General features: G+C 43.3%; 1 protein-coding gene across 1 annotated transcript in view; it reads left to right on the forward strand.

Annotated features, from left to right (window-relative positions):
• Positions 1-25516, forward strand: part of LOC121282879 (transmembrane protein 132E-like) — a gene marked incomplete at its 5' end in the record, with an annotated part of 273661 nt that overhangs the window by 97705 nt on the left and 150440 nt on the right. Inside the window, one exon of the mRNA XM_041196691.1 lies at positions 9761-9966. Within this exon, the coding sequence (XP_041052625.1) occupies positions 9761-9966 (206 nt within the window). The remainder of the gene's footprint in view (positions 1-9760; positions 9967-25516) is intronic.

The following is a 25516-nucleotide window of genomic DNA, read 5'->3' on the forward strand; positions in this document are numbered from 1 at the left end:
ATCTTCTCCCAAACCAACGCTTTCTCTCAAACGCCTTCCACAAGGGTTCTCCTCCAGGGTTTAAACTCTCCTTCTGATGTTTCTCTTCCCTGGGTCACCAGCATTTAAGCTGTCTTCCACGCACTCTCTCTCTCTCACCGATTCAGCTGTCAACAGTACCACTCCTGCTTCACATGACCATAGCAAAGGATTACAGACCCTTAGTTGTCTCTTTAAATCTGCTTTCTGCAGCTTTTGTCTCTTTAAATCTGAAGCTTGGAGCCTTTCTCTCTGCCCCTCACTCATAACTTCATTAACAGGACCTTTTCCAGGTTCCTGTCCTCCTTTGACTAGAAAGTCTTCTTTGGACTTTCCCCTCTTCCACTCCCCTGGATTTTGGGGTCTTTCTTTAGCTTGGGATTTGCTATCTGTCCCTTCTAGGTGGCTTCTGTTTGGCAGCTGAACTCCAAACCAGCTGAACTTCAACAGCTTCCAAATCAAACTGCTGTTTCTCTTCTTCTGTGCGTGTGTCTGTGGGAGGGACCTGCCTATGTGGCCCCCTGTTGCTAGGCAAAAGCCCAATTATTTTACTCCTGTTTGCTTAACCTAGTTTATGGCTGTAAAAATCTAATTAGAAATGCAAGCACCTTTTAAAAGTGAAACTAAAGCTCAATTTGACTTTTCTTAACACGCAGATACAGAAATACAAATCAAACTTAAACCTTAAAGTTAAAACTCATTCCTAACACCTACAAATACCAATATAACTTACTTAAATTGTCTCTATTTCCTAACAAATGCATTTTAACATTTGTTGCTTGTCAATGTAATAATCAACTTAACTTTTTAAGACAGAGCCCTATAATGAATCACTGCAGTTTAAACACATATACATTACAATATAGTATCTAAGAGTGACTTTTGAAGTTGTGGAAAAATTTAACACTGAGCTGTCAGAATGTTCCCACATGCCGAGGTAGAAGTTCAAATTTGTTACAGGGGACACCAACCTCAGAAGCCGTGCGTGCAGGGTCTCGACCCAAGGCCTTCTTCACCCACAAAAAGGCCATACAAAAATAGCATGGAGTTTGAAAGGCACTGCAAATATGAAATTGTTGCCAAAAATGTTATGTTTTTGTCCCTCCTGACCCCATTCCCGCCTCCAATACTAAACGGAAATCTGGCCTTTTATTTTTAGATGTACTGCATATTATAGCTTTGTTGGACCAGTGGAAATTGAAACAGTTCTTCATCCCTGACCATTAAATTTGCCAAGAACTACATATATGAGCCAGGAATTTCCATTCGTCGGAAGGGCTCGGCGGGAGAAGTTGGGGGTGGTCTCTGAGCCAACCGCCACCCGCGATCAGCTGTACACCGTGATTTCATGTGGGCGGGCCAGTTAAGGCCCTCCCTGCATGAATCACGAGCGGCGCTACCTGTACAGGTGGGGGGAGGAGGGAGAGTCGGGTCCAGCGCTCTTTTGCGCATGCGCGCGAAAGAGCGCTTCAGTCTCCCTAAGGAACGGAGCTGTCCCAGGGAGATTGAAGCACTTTTTTAAAAAAAAATACAATAAAAATTTAATGAAATATGGCCCCTTCTGTTACTGAGATGGGACATGCTTTTAGTTTTCAAAAAAAGTTTTTATTTAATTTGTAAAAGCTTTAGGAAACCTCATCCCGCTCATGGATGAGGTTTCCTAAAAAATGTAAAGGCCGCTTGGCCTTTTCACCTGCTTGCCAACCATAACGTTGGACAGGCAGCGTGAAATTCAGGTTAATTACCTGTTAATGGCCTTAATAGGCCCATCGATTATCGGCAGGTGCACAGCCGATTCCGCCAAACGAAATATTGCGCAACTTCGTGATAACGTCAGGAAGCACGCCCGATGTCATCGCACGTCATTTAGCATTCCGGCACGTTGGGTGCACACCAACACGCCGAACGGATAATCCTGGCCATGGTCTAGAACCTGCTGTTTTCCAATATTCTACCATGACATTGTATTTGAAGTATTTTACTTTGAAGTATTAGCAGTTTGAAAGTGCTAGAAGTAAAATAATGACCAAAAAACTTCCTGAAATAAATACAAAAGATTGAGATATCAAAAAAGGGGAGAAACTTTAATAGCAGCAATACTGTATTAAAATATATTAGTGTTATGGCAGGTGGATTGTAAACACCAAGCTGCCCAAATCCCAGAGGGAAACCTGAAGCAGCTGCCACAACTATTTGCAATTGGTACTTATTTTGGTGCTCTACCCACCAACCTGGATTGTAACAACAATGTCCAGTCTTCCTGTGGCTGTTTCATCTGTTTAGCTATCTTCTCAAATGAAATAAATAAAGCTTCAACATCTCTTTCCTCAAACTTTGGAAGAGCTTGTACAAATTTAAACATTCCCCCCACAGGGTTCTGATCTGGAAATAAGTCCTTCCTCACCTATTGGTGTCCTTTTTTAACTACCAGCATTTTAAGCTGGAATTCTTGCTCTCTCTCTTTTTTCTCTTTCCTCCTTTTCTAATCTCACCATTTCTCATTACCTTTCCTGTTTTCTTTCTCTCCCATGCCATTTGGCCTGTTCCCTTTGAAATGCCCTTTTTCTTTTCCTTTTTCTACTTCCTCTAGCGCAAGTTTTTTCATTCACTTTGCTTGTTCAAGTTCAAGCTTCTTCATTTGTAACTGAAGTCTCACTACCTCCAGCTGTGACTCACTAGTGTCAGGTATCACTTCCAACTTTAAATGCTGTGCTATACCTTCAACTATGTCTGCTTTGTTTGCCCCTGCAGGTAATCTCAATTGTAACTTATCTGCCAATGCCATTAACTTAACTTTATTTACCTTTTGTAAACCAGCCAAAGTTATAACTTCAACTCCCAGACGAGTCTTAGCAACTGCCAAAGCCATCTGTTTCAGATGAAGTTACGTTGTTTCATAGTTTGCCATTGTGAGATTTGAACTCCTGATCTTGGGGTTACAAGCCCAGTACCATAACCACTTGGCTATTTAGGCCAAGCTCTGCCAAAGCCATATTGCAGTCTCACCACTCCCAAAAAAAAAACCTCACACCAACTCCTGAATTCAAAGTGCTTCTCGTATTCGTAACCTTAAGATTCACAAACTCCAAACCGATCAAGGAATCTCAAATATGTCCTGCAAAGAGTCCCCAATTTCTGTTATGGCACATGGGTGGTAAATGCCAAGCTGCCCAAATCCCAGAGGGAAATTTGAAGCAGCTGCCACAACTATTTACAGTTTGTACTTATTTTGAGATGCGGGCTTTGAATTCAGTAAAAAGGCCACCAAGTTTTATAGGTTTCTTACAAAACTAAATTAAACCCTTATTAATAGAAGCAATTATTTTAAGCATACACAAAGATCTACAAATTACCATTATGATAACTTCTAAATCCCCTAATTAATCTAAACCCCAGTTAAGTGTCCGTTAAAGCAACAGTGAGACACATAGATTTTAAAAGACCCAGGCAAAGTAACATACAGTACCCGAACAGTCAAATTCAAATTCAAAGTGAGTTTTTCTCAGCTTCAGTTCATTGTAGACAGCAGCTTGAGGCTTAAGATGTTAGAGGCTTGTCACACTTGCGTTAGATCTTAGAAAGCCTGCCCTTATACACAGCCTTCTCTCCTTTGTACATATTTCCTGTCTGAATGCAAATTCCCTTTGTTTCACTATGTCTTTGGACTCTCTAATAATAAAAATCCATCAAAGTACCAATTTTACCAGTAATATTTGCGAAAAATAAAAACACTGTTTCTTAACTTCTCCTAGCTAGGTGTGATATTTCACCCCCTCCTTTGAATTCAAACTAATCTGGTTTATTTAAAAATGCAAGTGTTCCCTTTACACCTAACATTCTAAAACTTCCCCCAAGTTTGCCTGCTTAACATTTCCAACCTCACTTATCTTCTGTTACATCAAAGCTTTCAGACCAGCTGCCTTACACACAAACACACACACACACACACACACACACACCCATAGGCACAGACCCCGCTATTGCTCTACTTCACAATAAACTACAATAACATTATGAAAATTATTATATTTTCCTGACACTAGCCATCACAAATGATGTCTTCTGAAGCTAAGTGCTTTTAAAAGTATTTTTCCATTGCCCCTTGGAAGACAAAAACCCTGCAGCATTCAAGAGGCCATTAAATGTGGTGATAGGGAGGATAGTAGGTTTCTTTATTAGGTTGCTCTAGCTGGGCCCAAATGACTTCTTTTGTCTATCCATTTCTACAGTTATTTCTCTCTTTGTCCAACCTGACATGTTAACCTTTATTTGGATCAGGTGTTTTACTTTTATGTGTATGTAAGGCAGGGTGTGAATATAGAATCAGTGTGCCTTTGCAAATACAGCCTCCTGTGAGCATTCTACTGAATGCTGTACTCCCCAGTGACCAACTTTCATAATATACATTAACAAAACAATATGATCCACAAGAGGTGAGCCTAATAATAGTGGGGAAATTATATAGGATTTCTTGTAGTGGTATTAATATCTTTGGTCGCATTACTTTTAAAACACAGGAAAGAAATTTAGGGTGTCTTCAGTATCTATTTTCACATAATCATTTTTAAGGTAGAAGCTGCATGTGGGGTCCTACAGTCAAGTTGTCCAGAAATTAATAGGGCAAGATTTTCCCCCCATCGGGGGCCAAGTTGAAGGGCATGCGCGCACAGGTGCGTTTCCAATCGGCGCCCCCCAGTCAGGGGCGTGGCGCCATTTTATGTGGACAAGCCAATTAAGGCCCGCCCAGCATGACATCTGCACGGAAGCGCTAGGTGCTTCCTGTGTGGCCAGGGAGGGGGGAGTCCCAAAATCGAGAGTGCACTCTTTCGCACATGGAGATGAAGGAGCGCACTCATCTCCCTGAGGCTAAGTGCAGCCTCAGGGAGATTGGCCCTAAATGTAAAAAAGCTAAAAATAGAAAAATAAAATTTCCCTAACATGTCCCCACATGTGACACTGTCACATGAGTTGGAACATGTCCATAATTTTTACAAAAGCTTTATTAAAATTGTTTTAAACCTACATGAAACCTCATCCTGCCCGTTGATGAGGTTTCATGCTTTTTCTAATTCGCGCCAGGGCTCATGGCCTGCCCGCCAACCTTAAGGATGGACAGGCAGGTCCTTTTATTACTTAACTGACTCTGTCAATGGCCTCAATTGGCCATTGGCAGGTCGGGGGGCACACAGCTGATTTTGCTGTGCCCCGCTCCCACTCGCTGATGCGTAAAATCCTGCCCATAAAGTTGCATTGAAAGTTATGAGCCCTTAACAGTGAATGAGACTAATTGTATCTGCCCCAGTCGCTGTCCTTGTCCAGATCAGTTAACTCAGGGCAGATCAAGAATCAAACATAGGACTTTCTGACCTTTATGATTTAATATTACACTGTTCCTCAGGTTAATAGGGTAACCTTCCACACAGTTTCACATGACAATGGCTGGGATTTTCCAGCCCCGTGGCAAGTGGGACCCGCCATGGGCGAGTCGATGCCCCAGCCAGAAATCCAATGACTTGCAGCAGGACCAGAACATCCCGGCGGTGGACAGATGAGGAAAATCCCACCTAATCTCTCTCCTTCCAACACTCTAGAGGAATGTTTCAGAGTCTTGCCATAAGGCCAAAAAACTGCTGCTGCAGTCACATTGCTTAAAAATTACAGCTTACAGACAGCTTATCTTTTTCATAATTAACCAGCCAGCTGAAATCCATACAGGAAAACCAAATATATAAATGACTAATGAGAGCTAATTTAACAAATCATCAAATTTGTTTCAAATGAACAAGCTTGGATACAGAAAAGGATGAAAAGCTTTAAAAATATTACATTTAATACAATATGAATAATTCAAAATAGCCATAAAATTAAATTGTCTTTGGTGTTGTAAAGTAAGCATGTTTTGTGTGTTTATGATGTTGTATATTGTTATTGAGATACAAATTATCAAAGTAAACTAACAGATCTCCTGTGGTATTTCCCTAGGATAATTTGGATGATATGTTGTTCTGTAAGATGAGGAGCATTGCATCTTGCATCTGCTCTCAGCTGCGAACATACGTTGCTAGCCATTCATTACACTTGCACTGGCCATTAGACCTCCTATGGGATTTTGCAAGGAACTTGCCATGATTAGACATCCATTTCAGCACTGCATTCTCGACGGGGAATCTGGCACCTTTTTAAGCAAGTGTCATGAAGCTATTAATGTATATAATTTTATTGTTAAAAAAATTCTTTAAAATAGTGGTTTGGTCTGTGGGTGTGTCTTAATTGGATTAAAACCAGCTAATTTGGGTGTTTTGGTGTGTACTAGTTTTGATAAGCAAGAGAGATAGCGTATATTTGCATGTTTAGAATAGAGCATTCAGGATGTGGGGTGAAAATTACCACCTAGCTAGCAGATACCAAGCAACATGTTTATATTACTAATTAAATTGATACTTTGAAATGAGTTTTATAGTTAAAAGTTAGAGTTCAAAGAGGCTGGTGACACAATGAGAATTTACATTCAGTGAGCGGTGCTAGGTATAACTTCAGCAGTTTTGTGTGTGCAGGGCAGAGCAAGGTAAGATCAAAGCCCGTAAGCCTACCACTGTGTCTGCAAGGAACCAAAGTGAAAGGAACCTCTTTTTGAATTTGTAAGGTAAAAATGCTTTCCCTGGTATCTGGTTAAGTCTATGAGTTGCTGTTGCCTTATCGGAGATTAGTTTGGGAATTTGTTAATAGTTATGATCACAGTAATTTGTAGCCATGTGTATGTATTTAACTCGTATAAATTAATAAAATGTTTCATTTAGCTTAATATAAAACCTCTCCAGAACTGAATTTAGAGTTGCATGTCAAACATAACACTTATAGTTATTGCAAAGTTATTGCGAAGCTTATAAAGGAGCCAGGTAACTCAGACAGCATTCCTGATTTACACATTTAACTTCACGTATACAGTCGTTGAAAGTTGCTGTCAATTTACACTTAAATAATGGTGAGCATAACAACTCTCACTATTGTGAGTACTGTTATGTGGATTTTTGTCCTGATGGCAATTTGCATTTGTAAACAGGAACCTGCTGGAAAGTCCATGAGGAATGGTGGGAAGAGAAGCAGCATAATTTGTTGTTGTGTGCAAAGAGGAGTATAAATTGCTGTTGCATGGAAAGTTCATAAATTGATGGCACACTGGAGGACATTAATAGATGGGAGAGGGGCATAAAGTTGGTATGTGGAAAGGGTACAGATATAGATGTGTAGCAAATGGAGCACAAATCCATGTTGAATTGGCGACACCTCTCTGCTGCATCATTTAAATTTGAAGATTCTGTAAACAGCATCTTATCCTATGTTTTTGATCACTTTACTAATAGACTTTTTACCCTTTAAATTTTAAATACCTCCTCAGCACCTGTTGCAGCTCTACACACCGGGATGATTAACTGTCCAACATTGTTTTGGTGCAACGGACAAAAATGTCAGAAATTGTATTTCTATCATTTACATAACCTGCCCATATATCAGCAGACATGTCATATGTCCCCTCTCACTTCCAGCAGTAAATCTTGGAAGTGGTGGCAATAGATTGAAACTGGAGGATCAGGTCCAAAAAAAGGTTTTGATCACCTTCTGCCTGAGTTACCCCAAGAGGACCAAGCAAAACATCTATGCTAAGGTCTAATTGGTATGAATTGAAGTTGAGGACAGTTAGAAGCACTTTACTTCCTCTTTTGCTAACTAATTTTTAGACTTGACTAGGTTAAACCAGTATTTGTTCAATTGGGATATGCTACTTTTTATTCTTGAGCCAAGCAGATACCAGTGCAACAGGAATTTAGCATTTTGTCACTTTCAAGTGCATCAGCACAAAACGTTTCAAGTTCTCTTACCAGCAGGTCTCCCATGGCATTGCTTTAAATGAGTCTGAGGATACAATATTTTATCCTATGTACTGTACAACTTATTATCAGCCCCAATGCCCTCACTGTAGCAGAACCCCATACTTCCGCCTCTACCGCAACCTGACTTTGATCTCCAAGCCCTGAGATTACCTTTCCTGTAGTAACAAAATCCAAATTCCTAGGCATTATTGTTAATTGGTTCAACCAGTCAAGTAGGTTCTTCCCAGCAATAAAAACCACCAAGAGAAATTTGGCATGAGTGTTAAGCATTTAAATAAGATTAATGCCAGTTGCAAAGTCAACTCCTCAGTTAGACTGCTTCATCAGGCTTTCCCATCTGTTTCAACCTACTGCACATCAGATAGAACATAGAGTAACTTTAAAAAAAGTGCTGCTTTACTTTTAGGTCTCAATTTAAAAGCTATTTGCAACTCACATATTTTAGTATGTCATGTTGATGTTGAATGGTTTAGTGCATACAAATTTGAATCATTTTTAGGCTTTTACATCTTTACAGCTTACATTTGATTAACAATCTCAAGGCAAATTTTTATACAAATATAGTAGCATTCTAATGCTTGTTTCATAGCCATTATTGTAAATAAATGTTGTGTAGAATTTTCCCCCCGTCGGAGGGGTTGTGCAGAGGTGGACGCGGATGGGCACGGACCCAATTGGCACCCCCGATCAGGATTGCGCCACCACTTTACGTGGGTGGGCCAAGTAAGGCCCGCCCAGTGTGATGCGCACCCGGAAGCGCTGTGTGGTCCCTGTGCCAGGGTGGGGTTCCCTGAGTCAACAGTGCGCTCTTTCACGCATGCGCTGAAGCACATTAGCTTTAAGTTTTACCAGTTCAATAAAGTGTTGAAAAATTTTTTATGACATGTCCCCTCATGTGAAACTGTCACATGAGCTGGGACCTATGCATTAATTTCAATAAAAATTTTTGAGAAAATTAAAAATTATTCATGAAACCTCATCCCGCCCGTGGATGAGGTTGCATGAAAAATACAAAGGCCACCTGGGCTCTTCGCCTGCCTGCCAACCTTAAGGTTGGATGGGCAGCTCTGTTAATTATTTTAATTGTTAGTTAAATGGCCTTAATAGGTCCTTGACAGTTCGGCGGGCGCTCAGCCAACTTGGCTGCACACTTGCCGAAATGAAAATCTAAATGACGTGCGGTGATGTTGGGACACACGCTCCATGTTGTTTTCTTACATCCTTAAGCAAACTACTAGGTGAAATACTTCACAGCAGAAGGGTGTATTCTGTTGGCTTATCAGAGGTGTTAGGAGACGCAGTGCTCTAGTTCTAGTGGATGTCTTTTATATGATCGCATGAACTTGGTCAAGTTAGCACATCTCATTATTCAGGTTATTTTAACTTTCCAAGTTTATGAAGATAGGGCTCACAGTTTCTGAGTTCTCAATTTCACCAGCTTGGACTGGTTGGGCTGAATGGCCTGTTTCTGTGCTGCATATCCTGTGTATTAGCAAGCTTTTTGTTATTTGTCCTATTGTTACAGATCCTGTTTTAATTACATAACTACTGCAAAAGTTTCCTAAAGAGATTCAATCGTTTGGAATTATTTGTAAAAATATAGAAAGATTTGCATCAATGCCACTGTTTTCCCCATCAACTTTGAAATCAAGAAAATAAGTTGCAACATTCACAACCAAATTATAAACTATTGGTTGTCTCTGTGCCAGATATGCATTGTCAACTAATATGGGATTTAGATTGTTCATAATAAGATTGATTACTGCATTCTTTTGGACTGGAATTTAGTTATGAGTCCAAAAATTCTCTTTGTGCAGATTTCTATTGATTCGAACTTTTCTGTATTCGTACAGGTCTCCAAAGGCTGCGATTATGTGTTCGTCAGTGGCAAGGAATCTCAAGGCTCAATGAATGCCCGGATTATTTTTAACTATGAACACTTGAGTGCCCCGCTGGAACTGACAGTTTGGGTACCAAAACTTCCTCTGCAGATTGAATTGTCAGATGGCAAACTGAGTCAAGTGAAAGGCTGGCGGGTGCCAATCCTCCCTGACAGAAGGTGAGTAGCCCGATTCAATCTTCATTTTACGGTAAACTTCATGAACATATCTCTATATGGCTTTTTTTCATAGTGAACAGAAGAAAAAAGGAAAATGCCTGCAGGGGAGGTGGTGGTACTGTGGCGTTGTCACTGGACTGGTAATCCAGAGACACAGGGTAATGCTCTGGGAACCTGGGTTCAAAGCCCACCATGGTAGATGGTGGAATTTTAATTCAATAAAAATCTGGAATTAAAAGTTTAATGATGACCATGAAACCATTGTCGATTGTTGTAAAATCCCATCTGGTTCACTATTGCCCCTTAGGGAAGGAAATCTGCCTACACATGACTCCAGATACGCAGTAATGTGGTTGACTCTTAAATGCCCTCTGAAATTGCCTAGCAAACCACTCAGTTGTATCAAACCATTGAATGAAACCAAATGGATGGCATCAACCTAGGCACCAGAAACGACAACGGCAAAGTCCTCCTTACTATCTGGGGGCTTGGCCCAAAATTGGGAGAGCTGTCTCACAGAATAGTCAAGCAACAGCCTAATATAGTCATGCTCACAGAATCATACCTTACAGATCATGTTCCAGACACCACCATCACCATCCCTGGGTATGTTCTGCCCCACCGGCAGAACAGATCTAGCAGACGTAGTGGCACAGTGATATACAGTCAGAAGGGAGTTGCCCATGGAGTCCTCAACATCAGCTCGGGACCCCATGAACTCTCATGGCATCAACTCAAACACGGGCAAGGAAACCTCCTGCTGATCGTACCACTGCCACCCCGCTCCCCCATCCACCCTCAGCAGATGAATCAGTACTCCTCTATTTTGAACTGCTTGGAGGAGGCACTGAGAATGGCAAGGGGACTTCAATGTCCATAGCACCACCACAGACCAAACTGGCTGAGTCCTAAAGGGCATAGTTGCTAGTCTGAGGCAGGTGGCGAGGGAACCAACAAGATGGAAAGACATACTTGACTTCATCCTCACCAACCTGCCTGCCACAGATGCATCTGCCCATGACAGAATTGGTAGGAGTGATCACCTTATGGAGATGAAATCCTGCTTTCATTTTGAGGATATCCTCCATCGTGTTATGTGGCACCACCACCAAGCAAAATGGGATGGATGTCAAACAGACTTACTAACTCAAAACTGGGCATCCATGAGGCACTGAGGGCCATCAGCAGCAACAGAATTGCCCTCAACCATAATTTCTAACTTCATGGTGCAGCATATCCCCCACTATACCATTACTACCAAGCCAGGGGATCAACCATGGTTCAATAAAGAATGCAGGAGGGCATGCCAGGAGCGGCACCAGGCATACCTAAAAAATGAGATATCAAACTGGTGAAGCCACAACACAAGATAAGTCAAACAGCATAAGCAGCAAGAGATAAATAGAGCTAAGCAATTCCACAACCAAAGGATTAGGTCCAATCCCTACAGTCCTGCCAAATCCAGTCATGAATGGTGGTGGATTACCAAAAAACTCACTGGAGGAGGGGACTCCGCAAATGTTCCCATCCTCAATGATGGGGGAGCCCAGCACATCAGTGCAAAAGATAATGCTGAAGCATTCGCAACAATATTCAGCCTAGTACCGAGCGGATGACCCTCTTCCACCTCCTCTGGAAGCCCCTAATATCAGAGATATCAGCCTTCAGCCAATTCGATTCACTCCACGTGACATCAAGAAACAGCTTAAGGCACTGAATACTGATAAGGCTATGGGCCCTGACATAATTCTGGCAACTGAAGACTTGTGCTCCAGAATTTGCCGCATCCCTAGCCAAGCTATTCCATTACAGCTACAACAGTGGCATCTACCCAGCAATGTGTAAAGTTGCACAGCTATGCTCCAAACACAGAAAGCAGGACAAATCCAACACAGCCAATTACCACCCCATCTGTCTACTCTTGATCATCAGTAAAGTGATGGAACATATCATCAACAGTGCTATCAAGAAGTGCTTGCTTAGCAATATCCTGCTCACTGATGCTCAGTTTGCATTCCGCCAGGGTCACTCAGCTTCTGACTGCATTACAGCCTTAGTTCAAACATGGACAAAAGAGCTAAACTCCAGAGGCGTGGTGAGGTGAGAGTGGCTGTCCTTGACATCAAGGCAGCATTTGTCCGAGTGTGGCATCAAGGAGCCCTTGCAAAACTAGTGTCAATGGGAATTGGGCAAAACTCTCAGTTGCTTGGAGTCATACCTAGCAGAAAGGAAGATGTTTGTGGTCGTTGGAGGCCAGTCATCTCAGTTCCAGGACATCACTTCAAGAGTTCCTCAAAGTAATGTCCTTGGCCCAACCATCTTCAGTTGCTTCATCAATGACCTTCCTTCCGTCAAAAGGTCAGAAGTGGGGATGTTCGCTGATGATTGCAAAATGTTCAGCACCATTCGCGACTCCTCAGATACTGATGCAGCCCATGTCCAAATGCAGCAAGAACTAGACAATATCCAGGCTTCTGCTGACAAATGGCAAGTAACATTCATGCCATACAAGTGTCAGGCAATGACCATCACTAACAAGAGAGAATCCAACCATCGTCCCTTGACATTCAATGGCATTAACGTCACTGAATTCCCCATAATCAGCGTCCTAGTGGTTACCATTGACCAGAAACTGAACTGTTCTAGCCATATAAATACTGTGGCTGCAAGGGCAGGTCAGAATCTAGGAACCCTGTAGCAAGTAATTCACCTCCTGACTCCCCCATGCATGTCCACCATCTACAAGGCACAAGTCAGGTGTGTGATGGAATACCCTCCACTTGCCTGGATGAGTGCAGCTCCAGCAACACTCAAGAAGCTTGACACCATCCAGGACAAAGCAGGCCACTTGATTGGCACCCCTTCCACAAATATTCACTCCCTCCAACACCAACACACAGTGGCAGCGGTGTGTACCATCTACAAGATGCGCTGCAGAACCTCACCAAGGCTCCTTCGACAGCACCATCCAAACCTGCGAACTTTACCATCTAGAAGGACAAGGGCAGCAGATACGTGGGAACACCACCACCTGGAAGTTCCCCTCCAAGCAATTAATCATCCTGACTATATCACCGTTCCTTCACTGTCACTGGGTCAAAATCCTGGAACTCCCTCCCTAACAGTGCTGTGGGTGTACCACATGGACTGCAGAGGTTCAAGAAGGCAGCTCACCACCACCTTCTCAAGGGCACTTAGGTATAGGCAATAACTACTGGCCTAGCCAGCGATGCCCACATCCCGTAAATTAATTAAAAAAGCAGAAATTCCTGTGATAGAAATATGTTCCAGATTTACAGTCAAGAGCCTTGAAATTGCGCAATTTTAACGTTGCAGGAACAACATTGACATTCAAGTTATAAAGCAAAGCCACCAGATAGGAATTGCAGGGTTGAATGGTCTGTTTTTGTATTGCAACATTCTATGATTCTGTATGCCAGTCCATTGTTATTTTAACAGAGGCACTAACCTGTTTAAAATAAGTGAGCTAATGCTCTCTGTTAAAACAATAGGCAAAGGAACTACATACAAAAGTGTTGAACATTCGTACTCTAATATTCATACAACTTAATTGGTGGTGGAAAATCTTTCAAACTGATTTACAATTGATCTGGCAGTCCTTAAAGAGTAAGTACTATCACCATGACTCCTTTAAAAATTAAACAGTTATGAATAATTAGTTTAATATCGATTTAAAAACATGGGCCTGATTCTGCAGTTGGATATAGGAGTGGTGAGCATGCCTTAGGCCTGTTTCTCACTTGAAGCAGTCTGTTCTGTGGCTAGGTAATGACATAAGAGCAAAAGACAGTTGCACTTTTCATGTAATTTCCCCACTAAAGCTTAAAAATTATGCAAATAGATTTAATGTGTTGCCATCATTTTGTACGCTCAGTGCCAGGAATGCCTGAAGTCATTTTCAACTGGCACTGCTTTGAAAACCCCTTCAGGCATATTGAACATAGTGGCCGGAATTTTCTGGCCTCACTGGCGTTGGGTGTCAAGGCGGGCGAGGGGGCGGGGACAATATGACAAGAAGGCCAAAAATTGATTTAGCGCCACATGAAAGTACAGCCGATAGTGTCCATTATGGCGGAACGCTAATGCCACTGGAAGCCGGCATGAACTCACTTTGCAATCTGCTAATGTAATGCAAAGGAAGGCCTGACCAGTATCGCCTCCCTGGTTTGAGGTTGTGGGAGGGAGGTTTGAGGTTGGAGGGGTTCATTGTCGGGGATGTGGAGATTGGAAGGGGGAAGGAGGGAGTAAGGTTGGAGGAGGGAATAAGGGATGGGGGATGTCCAGATGAACATGTTGGATCTGTGGAGTCAATGACTGCCTCCTAGGGAGTGAACTCTGGGTGGGCATAGTAAGAGGGAATGGTGAGTATGAGAGAGGAAGAGAGAGCTGGAAGGGTGGGAGAGTGAGGGTGTGACAGTAGCGGTAGAAAGGAAGGAAAGGGCTGTTGGTGGGGACTTGGAGACAGACATGGACCCTGGGGGTGGGAAGGAGTAGGTTGAGGAGGCCGATGTGGATGGGAGTGGGATTCTCAGTAAGGTAGGGAACATACACGTTCACTTGGACATAATGGAAAGATAAGGGTTTGGGTTAGTAGGTGACAGTGGGGAAATGAAAGGTGATGCCAGGGGAGCTAACAGTGATAGGGGAAAGGACGTAGGTGACTGGGGGAAGGGAAAGGACAGGGGAGGTGATCAGAAACTTAATGACTGCCATGGCCGTTGAAATCAAAAGTGAGCGGAGCCTCATGTTAGAAGGGCACAAGTGCTGCATGGGAGTGGATGGGCAGAGATGAAGGTCAGTTCAGTTGATCAACTAAAAGATAATCCCAACAGGCAGCATTGATAATGCTCAGGACAGTGAGGTGTGTGTGATGGATGATGGTTCCACGTGCATGGGAGAGTTCTCGCCTGAGGCTCTGAAAGGCCATGCCACTTCTCTAGGCCTACCACTTCTTCTAGGTGCTGCCTTGGCATCTGAAGCAGGGGTGGAGACAGCCTGTCCAGTGGTTGGCCTGTTGCCTCTGATGACTTTGGCGTACATCCACTGGAGCGCCAAGGAGGCCTTGAGGACCCCAGCTTGCTTTGGCTGGCCTCCTGTAGGCCAGCTGCTCCATCTGTGGTGACAGAGGACAAGGTTGAGGGAGTCATAGGCAAAGGGGACTCGGAGGGAGTGGACAGCCTCTGAGATTCCTGGGTGCATGATTCAGAGGTGTCCAGCTGCTGCTCCTCCTCCGTTCAGGTGCCCGAGGGCCCCAGCCTGACTCCTTGAGAGGAAGGAGCACCTGGAGGGACATCGAGGTGCGCTGCTTCCCTCTCGTGTTACCACTGCAGGAATTCATTCATGGCTACCACAATGGAGTGTAGATCTGCACGCTTCTTCACATTCTGCTGGACCAGGGCTTCCATGGCTTCCACTATCCTTCCCATGGAGACCTCCATACGTGCACATGTGGACACCACTTCATCAGAGAACAGACAGGTGCATTCCTCCTACTTGCATGCCACTCTGTTGAGGCTTTTCAACAGCTCTGCATAATGTTCCTCTGCCTTCTGCTGACCCTCCAGGATGAGTTGGAAGGCCAAATCCAGAGGCTCATCATCTGACTCGGACCTCACACATGCCTCTTCTCCTGCAGTCCTCCAAGTGCTAGGGAACTCGGCTGAACCTGTTGTGGACACGTCTTTGTGGTGACCACCAGATTTTGAACCCGAGCCTGCTCTAGATCTAGGTCCCACCAAGATGTGTATCTCTGCGCTCGTGAAGGGTGTGGGTAAGCTCTGTGATGGATCTCCCAGGCTGCTTATTTCCAGTTCTTGAATGGAGGAGGCGTCCTGTTGGCTGGAGGTGAAAACCTGGGTGGACCTGAGGAACTGGCTGGATGAGGGCATCATTGCTTGGCAGAGCTTCCTGTGAACCAAAGTAGAGATATGGCAGCAGAGTCAAAAATAAGAGAGAGAGCGCTCACAATTGACTTGGGAGAGGGATGATCTGGTGCAGGATCATCACATGGGTGTTTGCTGCCGACTTCACCGTTGCTACAAGCACGGTCCACGTCCTCACCAGTCACTGCGATGGCACACTCCTTAAAGTGAGTGAAGGCCTAATGTGAGCCCCTCCACCCTGCCCACCCCAACCCAGTCTGGGACCTCTCCCTACTGTTGTAAGCCAGCATCTCCTGCATGAAAACAGATGGAGAGTATGAGCAGGACGCATGACACTGAGTGGAATGTTTGTGTGGTGAGCGGAGCCATGGATGGGATGAGGACGCGAGCTCCAGAGGTTATGAACCTGATGGAGATGTGAGGATGTGTGTGAGAGTTAGTGGTGTTGTAATTTGAGGTGTGAGATCCCTGTCGATGTATGAGGGGTTTGTGTCTGTTTGAGTTGAGAGTGATGAGGTAGTTGACTTACCCTGGCAGAACGAATTAGAGCATTCAAGCTGTTCCTGCACTGGATGGCTGATTTCTGTGCTCCAGTGCACTGACTGCTGCTGCCATCACCTCCCAGGCCAGACTGGTGACTCTGGTGGACCTCCTGCTGCCAGATCGGGGGTAGACAACATCACAGCAGCCTTCCGCTACATCCAGCAGGTGCTCCAGAGAGGCATCACTAAATTTGAGGCTGCTGTCTTCTTTGCTTTTGGGGCCATCTGTTGCCTGGAGGAGTCCTGGTCTGTATACATGTACTCTGGTGCGCTTTACATATGGCGCCCGGAGCAAGGAAGCACTGAACTCATGGCAGGCCATTCCAAGGACACCTGCCAGCAATCCGGAGTGTTTCCTGTGAATGCATTATTAATGAGGCGGGACACGCTGGAAATGGGATGATGTGGTGGGAAATCCCGCCATTGTGGCTGGTGGGTGAAATATTTTTCTTGCCGCCTGCTACAGCACTTGGCGCAAATTTGGGATGCTTCCACCCAGTATTCTCAAATGGGAATGCCATTTTTATCTATAGGACTTTACTTTGCTGCATTATTCATTGCTCAATCATTGTTTTTATTCCATTTTTTACTGGTTTCAATTGTTACCTTCTTTTAATTTCAGGAATTTGTCAGCTTCCTGTTCTCCAAGGATTTCCTGTTCGGTACATTACTCTAATTGCATGTTTCGGAGGAGGTTCTGAGGGGGTTTGAGAGGGATGCACTTTACATCTCATTTACAGCTGTAAATTCCCTTTTGAAAGCCATGACTGAACCTGTCTCCACCAATCTTTCAAGCAATGCATTCCATATCCTAACTACTCGCTGCATAAAGAAGTTATCAGCATGTTGCCTCTGATTCTTTTGCCAGTCGCTTTAAATTATATTCTTTTGTTCTTAACCCTCTTACCATTAGAAACAGTTTCTCTCTATCTACTCTTGTGATCCCTGTTATGATCACAGTTGATGTTAATTGCTGCACAAACTAAATCCTAGAAGGAAACTTGACTTAGGGGCCATACCCCTTTTGTTTGTATTCTGAAAATGAGATGAAGTCATACTGATCTCAGCAGCAAAACGTCCGGTAACACGTTTGGGATTTAAACAATTAAAAGTAAAGTTTTATCAACAAGAATAAAAGAAGACTTAAGCACACAAGATTACAATTACACAGTTAAACTTGGTCTTAAAAAACATTCCCCCCAAAAAGATTGTCTTACTTGGTCAGACCCACAAGGAAACACCTTCCAGGCAACAGTCCCTTCTGGATGTTTAAATATAAAAAATCCAGTAATTATTATCCAAGCCAAACTGCTGTAACTTCAATAAAGGCAAACCACATGACCTGTAAATCTCTTCCATTCTGCTGTGAAAACCCAAACTTCAGAATGAAACTGCTTTTTGCAGAACAAGACTTTTCTGGCTTGACTGGATGGTTGATTCAAACTGCATCCTCTCTCAGCCACAGCTCCAACTGCCACATCTCACAGCTCAAGCTCAACGCCCCAATACCTCAAAACAGCTACAACTGCCCTAAGCTCTCCACAATAATTCTAAAATACATTTTTTTCCTTTTCATCTCAAGTTCTATTCTTCTCACACGTCTTTGAAATTCAAATCCTTTCAAATATAAGATCTTTCATGTTTCCATCTTATCTTTGATTTTGGGTCAATAAAATATAATATCCCCACTTCTGTATATGTATGAAACTCCTGCAAGATGGAAATATTTTTCTTGGTACCTCTGACTCCCCTTTGATATTCAAACAAACTCTCCACTGATCTAAAAATGCAAATGTTACATCCAACCTATTCAGTTGTACCTCAAACCTAACGTCTCTATCCTTTTCATGTTTTAAACTCTCCCAGACAAACTTTCTCCTATTGATCTATGCCCAGCTTAATAAAATCATACACAGACACACACAGCCTTTTTCACAGAATAACACAATATTCCCCAAAAATATACAAAAAAGTCCATTTCTCGCACTCATGAACACTTTTTTTATTCATGAGTTGTGGGTGTCGCTGGCTAGGCCAGTATTTATTGCCCATCCCTAATTGGTCTTGGGAAGGTGGTGGTGAGCTGACTTCTCAAACTTCTACAGCTCTTGGGGTGTAGATACATTCACAGTGCTGTTAGGGAGTGAGTTCCAGGATTTTGACCCAGCGACAATGAAGGAATTGCGATATATTTCCAAGTCTATATAGTGTGTTGCTTGGAGGGGAACTTCCAGATGTGGTGTTCCTTTCTGTCTGCTGCCCTGCCCTTCTAGATGGGGGTGTCTAGGTGTGGGATTGGAAGGTGCTGTCTGAAGAGGCTTGGTGAGTTCCTACAGTGTGAATGGTACACACTGCTGCTACTGTGCTTTGGTGGTGGATTGAGTGTTAGTGCATGGGGTGCCAATCAAGTGGGCTGCTTTGTCTTGGATGATGTCAAGCTTTTTGAGCGTCATTGGAGCCACTCTCATTGAGGTAAGTGGAAAGTATTCCCTCATATGCCTGACTTGTGCCTTGCAGATGGTAGACAGGCTTTGGGGAGTCAGGAGGTGAGTTACTCACTGCAGGATTCCTGGCCTCTGACCCGTTTTTGTAGCCACAGTATTTATAGGGCTAGTCCAGTTCAGTTTCTGATCAATAGTAACCCCAGGATGATGACAGTGGGGATTCAGCAATGGTAATGCCATTTGAATGTCATGGGGCGATGGTTAGATTCTCTCTTGTTGCACATGGTCATTGCCTGGCACTTGTGTGGCATGAATGTTACTTGCCACTTGCCAGCCTAAGCCTGAATGTTGTTCAGGTCTTGCTGCATGCGGACACTGATTGCTTCAGTATCTGAGGAGCTGCGAATGGTACTGAACATTGTGCAATCACCAGCGAACATCCCCGCCTCTTATTATGGAAGGAAGGTTATTGATGTAGCAGCTGAAGATAGTTGGGCCATGGACACTACCCTGAGGATCCTCTGCAGTGATGTCCTGGAACTGAGATGACTGACCTCCGACAACCACAACCATCTTCAATTGTGCTAGGTATGACTCCAACCAACGGAGAGTGTTCTCCCTGATTCTCAATGACTCCAGTTTTGCTAGGGCTCCTTGATTTGATGCCACACGCGGTCAAATGCTGCCTTGATGTCATGTGTTATGCTGCCATGCTATCAAGGGCAGCTGCTCTCACTTCACCTCTGAAGCTCAGCTCTGTTATCTTTGTTTGAACCAAGGCTGTAATGAGGTCAGGAGCTGAGTGGCCCTGGTGGAACCCAAACTGAGCATCAATGAGCAGGTTATTTCTTGATCGCACTGTTGATGACCCCTTCCATCACTTTATTGATGATCGAAAGTTGACTGATAGGATGATAATTGGCCGGGTTGGATTTGTTCTGCTGTTTGTGTACAGGACAAACCTGGGCAATTTCCCACATTTCCGGGTAGATGCCAGTGTTGTAGCTGTACTGGAACAGCTTGGCTAGGGGCACAGCAAGCTCTGGAGCATAATTTTTCAGTTCTATTGCCGGAATATTTTTAGAGCCCATAGCCTTTGCAGTATCCGGTGCCTTCAGCCATTTCTTAATATCATGTGGAGTGAATCGAACTAGGTGAAGACTGGCATCTGTGATGCTGGAGATCTCCGGAGGAGGCCGAGGTGGATTATCCACTCAGCACTTCTGGCTCAGTATTGTTGAAAATGCTACAGCCTTATCTTTTGCACTGATGTGCTGGGCTCCACCATCATTGAGAATGGGGATATTTATGGAGCCTCCTCCTCCAGTGATTTGTTTAATTGTCCACCACCATTCATGACTAAATGTGACAGGACTGCAGAGCTTGGATCTGATCCGTTGATTGTGGAATCAGTTAGCTCTGTCTATCACTTGCTGCTTATGCTGTTTGGCATGCAAGTAGTCCTGTGTTGTAGCTTCACCAGGTTGACACCTCATCTTTAGGTATGCCTTATGCTGCTCCAGCCATGCCGTCCTGCACTCTTCATTGAATCAGTGTTGATCCCCTGGCTTGGCGCTAATAGTAGGGTGGGGGAATATGCTGGGCCATGAGGCTAAGATTGTGATTGAGAATAATTCTGCTGCTGCTGATGGCCCGCTGCGCCTCATGGTTACCAAGTCTTGAGTTGCTAGAACTGTTCAAAATCTATCCCATTTAACACGGTAGTAGGGCCACACAACGCAATGGAGGGTATCTTCAATGTAAAGACAGAACTTGATCTCCAAAAGGACTTGTGCAGTGGTCACTCCTACTGGTACTGTCATGGACAGATGCATCTGTGGCAGGCAGACTGGTGAGGGCGAGGTCAAGTATGTTTTTCCCTCTTGTTGGTTCCCCCACCATCTGCTGCATACCCAGTCTAGCAGTTTTGTCTCTTAGGTCCCAGCGAGCTCAGTCAGTAGTGGTGCTACCGAGCTACTTCAGGTGATGGACATTGAAGCACCCCACCCAGAGTACATTCTGAACTTTGCCACCCTCATTGCTTCCTGCAAGTGGTGTTCAACATTGATGAGTACTGATTCATCAGCTGAGGGGGGACACTACATGGTAGTCTGCAGAAGGTTTCCTTGCCCATGTTAGACCTGGTGCCATGAGACTTCATGGGGTCCAGAGTCGATGTTGAGGACTCCCAGGGCAACTCCCTCCCACCACCCTGCTGGGCCTGTCCTGCCAGTGTCAAATCTCCTCAACCTTCCTTTCTGTAATGGGAACATAACTGAAATTCCTCAGTCCTGAAAGCATTCTTGTAAATCTTTTCTGCAACCTTTCTAAAGCCTTCAAATGCTAAAGTGTGGTGCCTAGAATTGGGCCTAATACTCCAGTGAGGCCAAATCTTTGTTTTCTAAGGTGCATCGTAACTGTCTTGCTTTTGTACTCTGTGCCTCTGTTTATAAAGCCCACAATCCTCTATGCTTCTTGCACCACTTTCTTAACATGCCCTGCCACTTCAGCAATTTGTGCACATATACCCTAGGTCACTTTGTTCCTGAACATTCTTTAGAATTGTAACCTTTAATTTATATTTCCTCTCTTCATTCTTCCTACTAAGATGTATAATTTCATACTTTTCTGTATTAAATTGCACCTGCCACATGTCAGCACATTCTACCAGCCTGTCTATGTCCTCTTGAAATCTTTTCACTGTCCTCCTCACAGTTCACAATACTTATAATTTTTGTGTCATCTGCAAGTTTTAAAATTGTGCCCTATACACCCAAGTCTAGGTCATTGAGATATATCAAGAAAGGGAGTCATGCTAGTATAGACCCCTGGAGAACACCATTCTATATTTTCCTCCAGTCCTATAAGTAACTGTTCACCACAACCTCTGTTTCTGGTCACTCAGCCAACTTCATATCCATGTCACCACTGTTCGTTTCATTCCATGGGCCCCAATTTTGCTTTTTATTATGTGACACTATCAAGTGCCATTTAGAAGTCCATACACACCACATCAAACCTTTTGTTAGCTCATCAAAAACGCAATCAAGTTAGTTGAACACGATTTGTCCATAACAAATTGGCGCTAGCTTTCTTTAATTAATACATATTTGTGTAAGTCACTGTTAATTTTGTCCCAAATTAATCCTTCTAAAAGTTTTCTTGCCACTGACTGACATTTGGTTGTTGGGCTTATCATTACACCCTTTTTGAACAATTTGTAAAATTGCAATTCTCCAGTCCTCTGGCACCACCCGCCCCCTATCTAAGGAAGATTGGAAGATTATGGATAATACCTCTGCAAATACGCACCCCCCTCCCCCCCCCCCACTCCCTACTTCTCTCAACTTCTTTGGATACATCTGATCTGGTTTTGGTGAAGTATAGCCAGCCTTTCTAGTTCTTCATCTTTATCAATTTTTAGCCCATCCAGTATCTCAACTTTCTTCTCTTTAATATCACTTTGGCAGCATTTCTTCCTTGTTGAAGGCAGACGCAAAGTACCTATTTTGTACCTCAGCCATGCCTTCTGCCTCCATGCGTGTGTCTTTTTTTTTGGTCCCTAATTGCCTCCCTCCCCTTACTAACCTTTTATTATTTATAGGCTTATAAGATTTCTGGATTCCCTTTTATGTTAACTGGCTGTGTCTTCTCATACTCTCTGTTTGTCCCCATGTCATTTTTCATTTCCTTTCTGAAGTTTATAAGTCAGCCTGGTTCTCACTGGTAGTATCAACCTGACACCTGTCATATGTGCCCTTTTTCTCCCTCAACTTACTCCTCTATCTCTTCCATCATCGATGGAGCTCTGGCTTTAGTTACCTTACCTTTTTTTCTCGTGTGAATGTACCTCGACTGTACCTAAACTATCTTCTGTTTAAAGGCAGCACATTGTTCCCTTACAGGTTTGCCTGTCAATCTTTGATTCCAATTTACCCAGAGGGATATGTTCTCAGCCAACTGAAATTAGCAGTCCTCTAATTAAATATTTTTACTTTGGATTGCTCCTTGTCCTTTTCCGTAACTAACCTTTTAATACTATGATCACTGTACCCTAAATGTTGCCTGACTGACACTTGATCCATTTGACCCACCTCATCCCTAGAACTATATTCAGCGATGTCTCCTTCCTCCCTGGGCTAGCAACATACTGATCAAGAAAATTCTCTTGAACACGCTTCAGAAATATTACACTCTCTCTGCCCTTTATACTATTACTCTCCCAGTCTATATTAGGACAATTGAAGGCTCCATTGTCATTACGCTATGGTTTGTGCACCTCTCTGTAATTTCCCTGCAAATTCGCTCACCTATATCTTTTCTACTATTTGGTGCTCTATAGAATACACCCAGTAATGTAATGGCACCTCTATTGTTTCTTAACTCTAACCAAGTAGATTTTTTCCTTGACCATTCTAGTACATCCTCTCTCTTGCTCTCTCTTGTACTGTAATATTCTCCTTAATCAATATTTCCACCCCTCCTCCTTTCTTTTCTTCTCTTTCTTTCCTGAATAGCTTGTATCCCTGGAATATTTAGTTTTCAGTCTTGCCTTTCTTGAGCCAAGTCTCCGTTATTGCCACTACATCATATACCTATGTAACTATTTATGCCTGCAGCTCACCAACCTTATTTACCACATTTCATATGTTTACATATGTGCACTGCAAACCTAATTTAGAGCTTATTATATTCCCTCTTAATCTGACCCCACCTAATTATCTTACCATTCCTTGGCTAACACTATCTGTCTCTTCCAATATTTGCTGTACTTTATTTCACTTTTCTGATGTTACATCCTGGTTTTCAACCCCTTGCCAGATTAGTTTAAACCTTCTCCAACAGCATTAGCAAACACCCCGCAAAAATATTGGTCCCAAGTCTGTTGAGGTGCACCCTGTCCAGCCTGTTTAGGCCCCACCTCCCACAGAACCAGTTTCAATTTCCTGAGAATCTAAAGCCCTCCTTCCTTTATCTGCTCTATTCTTTTCTCCCTATACTCACTAGTATGTGGTACCTGGAGCAATCCAGAGATTACTACCTTGGACATCCTGCTTATTATTATTCTCTTACCTAGCTCCCTAAAGTCTACCTGAAGGACCTCAACCCTCTTTCTACCTATGTTGTTTGTACCATGATCTGTGGCTGTTCACCCTTCCCTTCAAAATGTTCTTCAGCTGCTCAGTGACATCCTGGGCCCTAGCACCAGGGAGGAAACCTACCATCCTGTAATCATGCATGCGACCATGGAAACACCTACCTGTTTCCCTAACTATTGAATCCTCTATTACTACTGTTTTCCTAATTTTTCTGCCCACCACTCCCACCCTCCTCACTCCCACTCACCTCACTCCCATACAGCTGAGCCTGGTGCCTTGGTCTTGGCATTGGCTGCACGCTGAACTACATCCTACCCAGTACAAACCACCACATTCTAATTCAGAGGTAAGAGTCCTGCCACTTAGCCAAAGCTGACCCTTCATTAGAAGCATATTTCTTAGCCAGCAACAAAATATGCCCTGCAGCAACATAGACATGCATGTACTTGTGCCAGCCATCCGAAAGGCTGCCAAAGTGCTTTGTATTGCCTTAATGAAGTAGCACCAAACTGTTGTTGACATTCATTAGAAGGCCATATGAAAATTGTAAGCAAAAAATTATGATACTGTTAACAATCTACTCCTACATTTTAACAATCTACTCCTACATTTTATTACATTACATTACATATAATGCATTTACACATTCTGGCATCTTCGTTCAGAAATTTTGAACAAAGATCCTGATTGGATGGAGACCCTTACCTCCAAAGAGATAAACTCTGCTTCAGTAGCAAATGAATTAGCATTTCCAGAACTGTACCTTCAGCAAGTGCAGTTTTCCTTCCCCTTACCTCCCTTGCTATCACTCTGAAGTGTTTTGAGAAAACTTCTAGTTGGAAAAATATTCTCAGCTTCACTTATGAACAGCAGTTGCTTAAGAACAGCTAACTTGCTATATGCCCTGTCCTGAAAGACCACCATGCTCCCTGATCATCAACCAATCCACACATGGAGCATATGGAAATTATTAAAATGAACCAATCACACAAAATGATATATTGTCAGCTCTGTATGTTACTTTCGTGTTTTCTGCATGATATGCAATGTCTCCCTGTTTTTATGACAGCATTGGCTGTTGACATATTCATTGGGTTTGGCTGGAATCAGTTACTGAGCCCAACAGCATAGACATGATCCAATGATCTAAATTTCACAGAAAGCTGACTGGCTTTTATTTTTTCATTGTGGCTATGATGCTAAATGACAGAAGCTATAGTACCGCTCTGCTTTGGAAGAGCTGCTGATTCATCCTTGTGAGTACCGGTGGCCCACCCCAGATATGCAGATAATCCTATCTTCATGATTTGGGGCAGGTTGTCCAGCACAGTGCAAAGGTGTGCACAATTGCACTCCAAGGCACATACATTGAAGGGGTGATGTCTCAGGAATTTTCAGGTCTATCATTCTATGTTGGTGCTGTTATCAGGTATCTCAGTGACCCATTATGTAATGGCAGTGAGTCTATTCTATCACAGATTACTAGGGGTTAATACCGCAAAATCCATAGATAGGAGGTTGATCAGACATGTAAAATCCAGCGTTGTTAGTCTAGCTGGGAT

Source organism: Carcharodon carcharias, chromosome 10 (assembly GCF_017639515.1).
Source record: "Carcharodon carcharias isolate sCarCar2 chromosome 10, sCarCar2.pri, whole genome shotgun sequence".
Classification (NCBI taxonomy): Eukaryota; Metazoa; Chordata; class Chondrichthyes; order Lamniformes; family Lamnidae; genus Carcharodon; species Carcharodon carcharias.